Here is a 12,346-nt window from a genome sequence, read left to right as displayed (position 1 = left end):
GGGTTCTGCCTCTCAACTCTGCCCTCTAAGAACTTTACATTTTTTTATTAAGTTGAGGGAATTGCATTTTAATTTTCTAGTACTAACTTGTTAAAGTCCAAGCCTATTTAAAGTATGAATTTCTGGGCTAGGGATAAATTAAGAATATTAATCTGCCCCTGTTTATTTTTTTATAAGAAATGTGAACGCCTCCTGCTTTACCTGTACTGCCACGAGCTGAGCATTGAGTTCCAAGAGCCAGTCCCAGCCTCGGTGAGTCTCCTGAAAAACACTGATTTGCACTTGGTCTAACAGCCCTGAGAGTCTGGAGTTGAATTTGGGAAGGAGCTGACTTCTTCCACCAGGAGCTTGTCTCCCTTGATCAGTCTGAAAGTTGTGGCAGTCATCCAGCATTTCATGGGCTGAGAGGGAGAGCAGCTGATTCTGGAGCTTCTCCAGGCAGATGCTTCACTCCCAGTCTCCAAAACAGGTATTTAAAAATAGTTCCAATTAGCAGTTACTGAATTGGAACAGGATGTCTCAGGATACCCATGAAACTCAAAATGCTTTAGGAGAGCTTTTTGGGGTTTTTTGGACAAACTTTTGAGTGAGAGGAGGGAAGAAGCTGCTTTGACTTTGTGTTTTCAGCTGTAAAAGAAGAACTGTAATGAGCAGCTTTGCTGTGCTGTGAGAGACACTGAAGGTTGGAAAGAATCCCAGAATCCCAGAGTGGTTTGGGTTGGAAGGGACCTTAAAGCCCATCCAGTGCCACCCCTGCCATGGGTAGGGACACTTTTCACTGTCCCAGCTGCTCCAGGCCCTGTCCAGCCTGGCCTTGGACACTTCCAGGGGCAGGAGAATTTCTCCCCAGTATCCCATCTAAATCTACCCTCCTTCAATTTAAAACCAATCTCCCTTGCTCTGTCACTCCACACTCTTATAAAGAACTTTTCAAACAGTTTGAGGAAAGGAAATTGTTCTGCTTTGCTGAACATGCCTGAAATGTGTGATGAGACTGAGGGATTGATACCTTCAGTGTAGAAATTCAGCTGTGAGCTCTGCACCATTCAGTGATAAATCCCTGTTGGTTTTTTACAGATACCAAACTACTATAAAATCATAAAGAAACCAATGGATTTATCCACAGTGAAGAAGAAACTGCAGAAGAAACATTCCCAGCACTACCAGACCCCCGAGGACTTCGTGGCTGATGTCCGGTTGATCTTCAAGAACTGTGAAAGGTTTAATGAAGTATGTTAACTTCCAATCTGAACACCATTGCTCATTTTAGAGTAAGATTTATTTCAATCTGATTGTGCAGCTTCTCCTGTGAAAGGCTCTGCTTCCAGCTGTAACTTCTGCTTTTGGAGCAGATGCTGAATCAGACACTTAAAAACCAAACAAAACTCTGCAATTGCAGAGTAACTTTGTTTTTAGCTAAATGGGGAGAGCAGAGGGAACTTCTAAAATGTACTCAGTGGTATCTGTGAGTGAGGAGCAGGGTGACCTGGTTACTGTGCATCAGATTGATTGATTGTAGAAGTGCTTAGGAAGTGCCATAAAGACAACCAAAGAGTCCTTAAAGTGTCTCAAGGTGCCCAGGTAATCGTTTTATACCCATGGAATATGGCAGAATCCACTGAGAAATGTCCTCTACTGAGGAGAAATCTGCCTTTCTGAAGTTATTCTGGTTTTAGTACCTCAGGCTGAATCCAACAAAGATTTTTATTAATCTTCCTACTTGAGCTCCTTGGTAGTTGGGCTCTCACAAAAATCAGTTTTCAGTGGATAACTTGGGTATGGGGTCATATTTTTTACTAATTTTGCAAAGATCCCATTTGGTAGTGAAACATCCCTTACACCTGAAATGTGACCTGGGGAGATAAATGATCTGAATGTTACTGCTATGTGAAGGAATGGAAAAAATCTGAATATTAAAAAAAAAAGGTGATATTGTGCTGAAACTAAGCAGGAGCTAAGAGGGTTCTGATCTTTGAGATGCTTTAAAGCAAGGATGACAAAAGGCATCACAGGGAATGGCTTTCTTCTGACCTTAGAAATGCAGAAAGCAGCCAATATTTCTTATTTCTCTGTAAAATGTAACCTGGACTTGCAGTGTTTGGGCTGCATTTCTGGCCCTGTGCAGAAGGAAACTGAAGGAACTGCACAAAGCTACAATTAAAACCTCTCTAGGAAAAATCAGGGGCAATGATGTGATGCTGGAGCTGCTCACAAGCATTTGGGACTTTCACAGCCCCAACTCCTTTATGTCCCTGCATTAGGGGAGGCTAATGAGGTAATTATGTGAAATTCTCAATCAAGGCAACTAATGAAGCATCCACTCTAGAGGAAAACATGCTGCAGCTCTTAGAGACCAGAGTACAACAAGGGAGGAAGGACTGAGGGATGTGGTGATTTTTTTCTTACTTTTTTTAAAAAGAAAAAAAAAAAAAGTGTTTCAGCTTGCCTGGCTCATGGCAAAAGTTGAGTCACTCTGACCTCTCACAGCAGCATCATGTCGAGTGCCTCTAAGCCAAAAGCTTTTCCAAAGCAGAAATGCAAGTGGGGTAAAGGAAAAGAAAGAAAGAAAAGGAAAAAAAATCTCCTGGAGCTCTTCTCTCCTAAGGAGACTTCCCCACTATCATGTCCAAGCAACTCCAGTTTATCCTGGAGAAAGCAGTCATGAGTAGAAAATGGCTGGGAGCCACTTGTACAAGAGTTGTGTGTTCTGTTGAAGGTTTATTTAGCACCTAAGACTGTTTTAAACCTGCTGCCTAAGTTTGGGAACTAAAGCAACAAACCATAACAAACTGTGCTGTTGTTATGGCTGACTTTAGTCATCCAATCCTGTGCATCTCGTAACTTTAGAAAGGATTATAATTTCATTTTTTTTGACTCTGGTATCCTTTTTAGATGATGAAAGTTGTTCAAGTTTATGCAGAAACACAAGAGATTAATTTGAAGGTAAGCGTTTCAGACCATGCACACTTGGTGAAGGGATGTGCATTTCCAACAGGTGAATATTCCTGTCTTCTTTCATCCACAGGCTGATTCAGAAGTAGCACAGGCAGGGAAGGCAGTTGCATTGTACTTTGAAGATAAACTTACAGAGCTCTACTCAGACAGGACCTTCCAGCCTTTGCCTGAATTTGAGCAGGAAGAGGATGATGGTGAAATAACTGAGGACTCCGATGAAGATTTTATACAACCACGTAGAAAACGCCTAAAATCAGATGAGAGACCAGTGCATATAAAGTGATCTAATGACATGGACCTAAAATCTATTGTAAAAACTGTTATTTAAGTGTTCCTGGAATATTATCATGCCTACAGTGGCCATCTTGAAGAAGCTGATAGCTTTTTAAACAGTATTAGATAACAAAAAACACTTGTACAGAAAAACATTCTCATCAAAAGGGGAAAATACCTGTATTGTAAATTTTTGGTGGTTTGTACTTTTTTTTTCCTTGATTACTTGCTATATTTTCTTTTCCTGATGGGAGGGGACACATTCCTCCTGGTGTCACAGCCAGAGGTGGAGGAATGTTGAAGAGAAGCAGATTTGATAGGAGATGTTCCATGCACAGATAAGACTGTGTAGTGACACGATCTGCAGGACTGGACCCACTCAGTGACTGTACCTTGATTTCCCTGCAGTGTAAAGTGTGAGCAGAGCTCCTGAAATCCCCTCTGTGTCCACTCAAGTGTGTGTTGGTCGTTGCTTTGATCATCTCATTGAAGCAGGATTGTGAATAACTGATCTGTGTCCATCCAGCTGTTGCCATTTTGCTTTCTTTACTCCATTTTATGTATAGCAACAGGAAGAAGAAAGAAAAATCATTAAACTGTTCTGAATGGGCAAGTGCAGGAATGTGAGATTTTAGATGAAAGGCTAAGCTGGTGGCTCCAACCCCTTTCAGTAGGACAAGGTGTATTTATTAAGTCCTGTACCCAGAACATTTTAATGGCATCCATGGCAGAAGTCTCAGCGTTGTCATCTGTCCCTGACCCCTGACGAGGCAGAATGTTCTCTCCAGTATTCATTCTCTAGTTTTCTGTACTTAAATATAGACTCAAGAGGTAATAACTGGTTGGGGTGTTTTTCCAGTCTTCCTAAATATCAGTTTCTAATAGACCACTCGGCAAACAATAACCTATTAACTACCAAATGTGTAAAATTTCCTGTATTCACTTTGTCTTATTTGTAAATAGTGAATTGAGATTTCTTGCAGGTCAGCAACATTTGCTGAACTGTTTTTAAGCTAATATGTATTCTTATTGATTGTTCCTATCAAGAAAAGATTTGTAATATATGCTATTTCTAACATTGCATTCATTTTGAGGTTCTGTCTTATTTTTCTTAGAGTACTTCTCAGAACTTTCTTCAGAAGCAGCTTGTGAGGGAAATGTGCAGGAAGATTGGAATCAGTCTGAGTTTGGGTTGCCTGTCCATCCATTGAACAAAGCACTTGCACAGGGTTTGGCCTTGAGTGGTTTTTGGTCAAGGAGTGAGAACAGAACAATTTCCCAATTCCCTCAGTAACCCCTGAGGCACCTCTGCAGTGCCTTCCCTTGCACTGCCTCCATCCCAGCATTCCTGGTTAGAAATCATGGAACCACAAGGAGTTACAGCTCAAGAAGTTGATTTCTTTACTGACACAAGTACAGAAATACAATTCCTGGCCTTCATGTTGATCTTGTTCAAGGAAGTTGAAGAATTCATGTAAGCAATGAGCTGGAGGTGGCAGAGTCTGTTTGCCATCACTTTGTGATCCAGCAGTTGTGTGGGAGATCCCTGGGGTTTGGTGAGCTCAGCACTTCCTGTGGCTTTGAACAGGCTTTGCCATCCTGGTAAAGAGAAATATTTTAGCACAATATCCAATTGAGAAATGCTCTCAGCAGTTTTTATGCAAATCACTGCAGATTTGGTTTCTTTTATAAGAACCAGGTCTGTGTACCTTGGGATTCTTTCTCTTGCAATAAATGAGGGGACTGAAGATGTTTGTAACTTCCAGCTCACTTCTTTACTCAAATGTTACACTTCAAACTCAAACTGGTTGGTTGTTTTTGTTTGACTTTTTTTTTTAATTTCTCAGACATTAACAGTGCTGTTTGAAGTTTATTTTTTACCAGCTTGTATGTGAAAGGAAAATTAATTCCACTTCAACATATGAAATTGTCAAAGAGCAACAACTTTGCCTGTGGAAAGGCTGATGTGTGAATAGGACACTGGTAGTGACAAGGGATCATTTCATGGCTCTGTGTATTGCCTATTTATGCATTTCTAGTTTCTCAGCTTCATTTTGCAAAAGGAATATTATTAAAATTATCATGAAAATAAGATTCTGTGAACTCTCTTCACTCGGGGCTCCTGTTTTTATGGCACTTCTGGTACCTTCAGGCAGCACCTTTTGAGCTCTTCCCTGGGCAGCAGCTGGAAATTGGATCCTGCAGAGACCCTGGGGATGAGCCAGGGCATGGGGGGTCCCAGACAGAGCTCAGGGGGATCCCAGCAGAGTTTAGGGGATGGGGCAGATGGGGCACAGGGCATCCCAGGAGATCCCAGGTGGAATCAGGGGATCCCAGATGGGGCACAGGGGATCCCAGCAGAGTTTAGGGGATCCCAGCTCAGGGGGAAGGACTCACCCCAAACCCCCCAGGGAGGCTGGTGCCCCCCAGCTGCTGCAGGGACAGGACCCTCTGCTCCCCACCCAGACCCCAGAACAGTTCCCAGGGTTTTGGGACAGCTTTTCCTTTGTGGTGGCTTCTCCAACTCTTCACTCCAGGTGGAGAACTTGTCCAGCTCATGCTCAGCATCTTCACACCAAGAGTTCAGCTGAGCTGGACCTTGCTGAGCCCGAGTTCCTCCCTTGCACAAACCCCTCTGACCCTCCAGACCTGCTCCTCCCACCCATTCCCAGTGACCAGTAGGATTATGTGAAATATGAATGTGTGCAAGAAATCTCAAGTGTTCTTTTCCACAAGGAACCAAAATATTCTCCTCTTCTTCTTCTTCTTCCCCTTTATTTTGGAGCTCCCAAAGCAGCAATTCAGTAATTGTTTTGAAAGCAGCAAAGTTCTATTTGAAATTATTTGAAAGGGTAGATAAACTGTTAATCCCTTCTCTGATCCTGTAGTCTGGGTGTTCATCACAAAACTGGGAAGGGTTTGCTCAGTGGAAACAAATTTTTGATGCCTCACTGTTTGTAACTCATTCAGGAGCAAATTTTGGGTTTGTATGAACGAGCCACTAATTCTCTGTGCCAGCTGCTGGGTGTGAGTGTTTTACCTGGGGAATCAGGCACAGTTTACATCAGGAAATCCTGTAAAATTGTGATCCATGGGTGGCAGGAGGAATCTGGCACTTGGTGCAACTCTGCTCTCATTTCAAATACTCCCCAAAAAATTTGTGTCTCCATTTTGGCTGAGAATTTTTGTTGCCCCTGAAATTTTAAGTTAAGCCAAAGAAGGAAAAAGCAATTTATTTTTGAAATAAAAGTGCAAAGTGCCCAGTGTGAGCTGCTCACTGCCCTCAGCAGGTCCTGCCGTGGAATTCTGAGTGGGAATTCAACACCTAAACAGGCTCAGAGCTTTTATTTAGCTGTGCCCCAGGATTAAGTGGCCTAGAGCACAATAAGGCAGAGTTATTATCCAAAAAAACAAAATTATCCAAAAAAGGGGCTTTTCCCAACTCCTCAAACAGAAATGCTCAGTTAAGGGTGGAGAGGTTTTCCTCTGTGCTGGATCAAACATTTCAGGCCACTGGAGAAGTCCTTAAAATGAGCCCAAAATTCTGTTTTATCACCTGGTTTTGGCTGACCTGGAAAAGTTTAGATTATTGCAACTGTATTTTGAACCAAGTGTGTGGTTTACTGGGAATTGGCTTTTCCCAGTTGGCTTCTCCTTGTTTTTCTCCCTCTCTTCCTTGGAAAAAAAGCAATAAATCTGCTTTGTCAGCTGCCTGTCAGCATGACAGGAATCCTTTCCTTTGGATAATGATTTTATGGGGAAGTTTGGATGCAAATCACAAGCCTAGCTTTTAAAAACAAAGAGTGCAGCAGCTCCTGACAATATAGGGTGTGGCATTTTATTAAAAAAAAAAAATTGGAGAAAGTTCCATATTTTTTTAAGAAGTAGCTGTTTGAGCAAATAGCAGAGGTACTTTTTTAAAATAAAAATGTAAATGCTACAGTTTACACAGATGGCACATATGGGTTGTATCTTTGGGTATTGTGATTTATTTTGTCTTCTCAAAGTGTGTGTGCAGTAACTCTTCCATCTACTTTGACTTGGCTTATGGGGATCCTTTTTTCTGTTCTGATCTATCAGGATCTAATCAGCTTTCCAAAATTGCAGTTAATTTGGGAATCTTTATTATAAGTGGATTATGAAGTGTATGAATTACAGTTTGGGCTTTTTCTGTTGAGTGAAATCACAGCTGGAAGCTGCTGTCATTAGAATTTATGGAATTTCTACAGAGAGAGGTGCTGGGATATTTTGGAATCTGGACTTTGGCAGGACTCAGCTCCCTGTGCTCACCTGCAATGGGGGTTTAGGCTCAGAGCACCAGGACATGTAAATAATCCTATACAGATTTGTGCAGTGCAAAGCTTGTTTCACATGTAAACATTTTCCTGGAAGGGTTAAATCATGGCATTCTTTAATTCTTCAATTATTTCCTGCTTCCAGTACTGGAACTGGCTCATTTTGCACATAATAAACTTGCCTCATCTTTTAATATGATTCTTCAAAAAAACCAAGTGCTGTTTCCGTGGTATTGTATTATCTGAATCATCCTATTTAACTTTTTTTTTTTAAAGTTATTGTTTCTAATTGTTCTGTTCCTGTGTTTTTTTGCTGGTGTGTAATTAAAAAACAGAAATTTTTCTTTCTCTGGTTATTTAATACTTTAGCTGCCTGTAAATATTTCTTGTTAAGTGCTCTGGAATGTGCTGTAGAAGTTGTATTAGCTCAGTTTAAAGCATTGTTTGGAACCCATTTTGGTTGGTTATTTCTATTAAATTAGAAAAATCATTCTTTCAATTTGAGTTTCTTTCTTGCACATCATCAGATCCGGATCCACACCTGGCAGAAGACTTTTCCTAGCAGTGTGGAAATAGGGTGAAACTGGGGCTGCAGGAGCCCAGGTGAGCCCAGTCGAGGCTGCAGAAAATGATTTGCCACTTTTATCTACACCTGGGCATGAAACTCAAGGGTCTGCAGGGCTCTGCACTTTCTCACTTTCTCTGCAGAGAGAAAGATGCACACCTGGAATTCTGTGTGTTCCCTCACCTGGATGTGCCTTGAGCTGCTCCCACCTCTGGGAAATCCCATTTTTTGGGTGGAGCAGGATCCTGATTTTCCTGCTGGAACCAAAGGCAGGGCTGAGTTTTGCAGGTCTGGGGCTGCAGCAGGGATTGCCTGGAATTGCCATGGAATGATTGCAGCTCCTGCAGGGAGGAAGGGGGTGAGTTTGCACCTCAGCTAAAATTCCCTTGGAGTAATTTCTCTGCAGCCAGTGAGGGAGAGCTCTGCTCACCTGAACCAGCCTGGGGCTGAGTCTGGACTCCCCAAACCCAGGGGAAGGCTCTGATCAGGCTCTGTCACCTACCAGGAGCTCCCTTCAGCCTGTGGCTGAACAAACTCCAGTTTTTCTCTCACTGGTTGTTTATTCTGTCAGTGCCTGTGGTGGTTGGAGTGTCACAGAGGCTCCTTGATGAGAGCTGTGTTCTAGGAAAAGGTTCAGTGAGCTTCACTGAAGCTTCTGTTCTTGCTGGAGCAAACACCTGCACTCAGTGCTGCCCTTGCTGGGCTCTGCTCCCTGCTGAGAAACAAAATCTTGATATTCAGCAAAATGTGCTTTATTTTATATAGACAGAGCAAAGCAGCTCTGGGTCACTGCCCACTCCACACTCCACTGAACTTTGATTTGCAGCTCCTCTTTATAGGCTGGTTTTCTGGTAGTAATCAATAATTGTTATTTTTTTGTTGTCATGATTTTGCCAGGTAAGAGGTGGACAAAAAAGCATCCGTGGGATCTCTGGGGACCTGAATTGTCTGGGCAGTTTGTCAAGTCTCACAGATAAGCATCTGGTCTTGGTAGATAAGGAATGGCAGAAGTTGGGAAGTCTGGTCTTAGTGGGTAGGCAGCAATTGATTACACAAAGGCAGGAAATCTGATTTTGCAAAATCTTTCAGGTCGTGGGAGAGCATTAGTTTGCAAACTGGTATTAGATACAACTTACTTAGAAAACATAATATACATAACAGGGGGATTTAAAACAGAATTATTGTAATCATATATTTCCCTTTATCTAAGTCCATGCCTCATCTAAGTATTCTGGTTTATACAAACTCCAAAACTTCTCTGATTAACACAAATCTTTTATCAATTATCACCCTGCCAGAGGAGCAGGTGGTTTGCATTTCCATTGCATTTCCAGCCCAAGCCCTGCTGCTGCTCTGTGTGTGATGAGTGCTGGGTGCCCTGCTCAGCCCCCCAGAGCTGCCAGGGGGGCAGCCAGGGGTCTCAGAGGGGATTTTGGTTCTGTTTGTTTGTTTTTTGTTTGGTTTCTCTTTGCCAGGTGCTGCCTGGCTGTGTCCCAGCTCCTCCAGCCCATCTGCTCTGGTGCTGGCCCTTGTGCCTGGGTTGGCATCTGGCATTTGCAGCTCCTCTGTTTGACTCCTCTCAGGCTTGCTTGGATTTTCTTTCTCTTGATGCCCTGGGTTTAATTCTCCAGGATTTAATTCATTCTCCTGGCTTGCTCCAGTGACACTGATCTCTCCACCCCACCACACAGGGCTGTACTTCAGTTGCCAATTTTCATTTCAGCCCAGGGTGAAAAATCCCATCCCAAAATCCTAGCAAGGATTAGAAATGGCTGCTAAACTGTCCAAAGCCTTGCTGCCATTGTAGAATTCACATCTTTTACAGAATCCCAGAATGGTTTGGGTTGGAAAAGACTTTAAACTCACCCAGTTCCAGCCCTGCCATGGCAGGGACACCTCCCACTATCCCAGGTTGCTTCAAGCCCCATCCAGGGCCTGGGGCACTGCAGGGGTGTGGATATCTCTGCAGACACAGATGATTTTGGAGTTATTGCTGCCTGAGGCTTGAGATGATGAGTCTGGATCTTCTCCAGAGCACTGGCCCCTGTGAATCTCCCTCCCCATGTGAGCTGTGGGTCAGTGCAGAGCCTGAGGCTCACAGGGGCTGAGCTGCATTCCTGGTGTTGTGACAACTGATAAAAGATTGGTGTTAATCACAGAAATATTGGAGTTTGTATAAATCAGAATAGATGAGGCATGGACCTGACAGAACGAGGTGCAAAATTCTGAATTGAAGTCTTGTTTCCTCTTGGAGTTTGTGTCTCCAGGCAATCCCAAATATAAATTCTTTATCTTCTCTATTTGCACTGAACCTTTCCAGAGGGAGGAGATGTTGCAACAACCAGTGCCGAGTTCAGGGTGAATTCTGCTTCCTAAAAAAAGACAGATCTCACAAACCTGGGCTTTTTGTGCTTTCTGGCACTGACCCCCTGGAGAACACTGCTTTTGACCTGATGCCTTGGAGGAGGTTCCAAATCTGAGTAATGAAGTTAAAATCCCAGGTAGTAGTGAAATAGGGGTGTGTGATTTCATATGGTAAAGGGTTTTAAATTTGGGGGTTTTATATTATAGTAATAAGTGTGGGACAAAATGGAAAAATTTGAGCAGTATTCTTTTCAGTGTTCATCCTCCTTCTTCCTTTTTCTTCAGAAGTTTCAAGTTGTAGTTTCTGGTTGGTCAGTCAGTGTCACACTGAGGGTCATGGGAATTTAGTTATTCAGTTAAAAAGATAAATAATATAAGTATTAATTCTCTATTGGACTATTTAACTTTAAGAGACCTTGTAGCAGCTGGATCTGTCTCCATTTTCCTCATTTCTAACAAGTGGCTGGAAGTGCTACTGAGCACCCTGAACTTTTTGATAAAATTAATAAACAGCCAAGTCCAAATAGGAGAAAATCAGTTTCCTTCGTGTGTTTTTTAATCTTGGCTCAGAGTAAAGGCAAAAGAAACTAAGACAAATCATTAATGAAGTGGTGCAAAGTCCCACCAGTGTTGCAAGGCTGGGCTTTAATCAGCTCAGGAGCACAGGGGAGTTCAAAGATGGGAAGTGTGGAGAGCTCAGGATAAGCAAGGCAAGGACCACGGTGTGTAAAATCCACGGATCCTGCCAGGAATCCGGAATTAATTCCCCTCAAAGCTCCTGCAGCAGCGCTCAGCAGATGGTGCTGTTCACACAGCTCTGCACGGGCTCCGGGGCAGCTGCAGCTTTTCTGGGGGAGAAACTCTGGGTTTGGGATCCGCAGGTGGGAGGGAGCTGCTGGGGACTCACCTGTGAGCCCCAGGGATGCCCCAGCCCGGCAGGGCAGCCCAGGAATGGCTGGGAAGGAGCTTTGGGAAGAGGGATTTACCCAGCGTGAGGTGCTGTGTCTGCTCCACCTGCAGGATGTGCTCACCTGGAGCAGGATGTGCTCACCTGGAGCAGGATGTGCTCACCTGAGCTGGAGAGGGATGTGCTCACCTGGAGCAGGATGTGCTCACCTGGAGCTGGATGTGCTCACCTGAGCTGTCCCCTCCTGGCAGATGAACTCAGCAAACACCTTTGTGCCAAGCCAACAGCAGGGTGTCCTCCTCTCCTGCCGTTTGGAGCCTTGGGAAATAATGTTATCAGTAAGTAAAGATACTTCAACAACAACACAAAAAATGCCAGTGAACTCCCCTGGCCCTGGGATCTGATGCTGGCAGGGGCAGCCATCACCCCACAGTGAGCCCCAGACCCCACAAAGAGCCCCAGACCCCACAGTGAGCCCCAGACCCCACAAAGAGCCCCAGCCTTTTCTCCAGGGTGAGTCCAGACTGGAACTCTGTGTTTGGTAAATCAGTGAATTTTCTTCTGGCAGTGCTCAAGGCTGGACAGGGTCTGGAGCCCTGGGACTGTCCCTGCCCATGGCAGGGGGGCAGCTGGGGGAGCTTTAGGGGCCTTTCCCCCCAAACCATCCCATTTTTCTGAGCTCTCCTGCTCTGCCCATGGGCAGCTGGCAAGGACAGTTTTATTCCAGAGTCTGTTTTGGGGGATATGGAATCTGGGGAAGAAGAAGCAGCAGAACCAAAGCTGGGAGAGGCCCACGTGCTGCAGCTGAACACGGTTACTGCTCCAGGAGGGTCCTTGGGGACATGACTGCCAGCACATCTGTCATTTAGGATTCTGTCTGTTGTCACCTGTGGAAGGAGATTATTAAGTAGTGAAGTGATTGACAAGAGCTGTCTCTTTTTTCTTTTTATTAATAGGAATATTGCAAATGCTGCTCTGGGCTCCCAG

General features: G+C 43.9%; 1 protein-coding gene across 2 annotated transcripts in view; it reads left to right on the top strand.

Annotated features, from left to right (window-relative positions):
- The window catches only part of TRIM33 (tripartite motif containing 33), a 36,526-nt gene extending 31,206 nt beyond the window's left edge, over positions 1 to 5,320 (top strand). The window contains exons 17-20 of one of the 2 annotated variants that reach the window (XM_056511338.1): positions 178 to 252; positions 1,078 to 1,230; positions 2,893 to 2,943; positions 3,026 to 5,320. In XM_056511338.1, the coding sequence (XP_056367313.1) occupies positions 178 to 252; positions 1,078 to 1,230; positions 2,893 to 2,943; positions 3,026 to 3,238 (492 nt within the window). In that variant the 3' untranslated portion in view covers positions 3,239 to 5,320. The remainder of the gene's footprint in view (positions 1 to 177; positions 253 to 1,077; positions 1,231 to 2,892; positions 2,944 to 3,025) is intronic. The other variant, XM_056511339.1, reaches the window with a different exon arrangement.
- Positions 5,321 to 12,346: the final 7,026 nt, after the last annotated feature.

Source organism: Oenanthe melanoleuca, chromosome 26 (assembly GCF_029582105.1).
Source record: "Oenanthe melanoleuca isolate GR-GAL-2019-014 chromosome 26, OMel1.0, whole genome shotgun sequence".
NCBI lineage: Eukaryota > Metazoa > Chordata > Aves > Passeriformes > Muscicapidae > Oenanthe > Oenanthe melanoleuca.
This window is presented reverse-complemented; position numbering and strand designations above follow the sequence as displayed.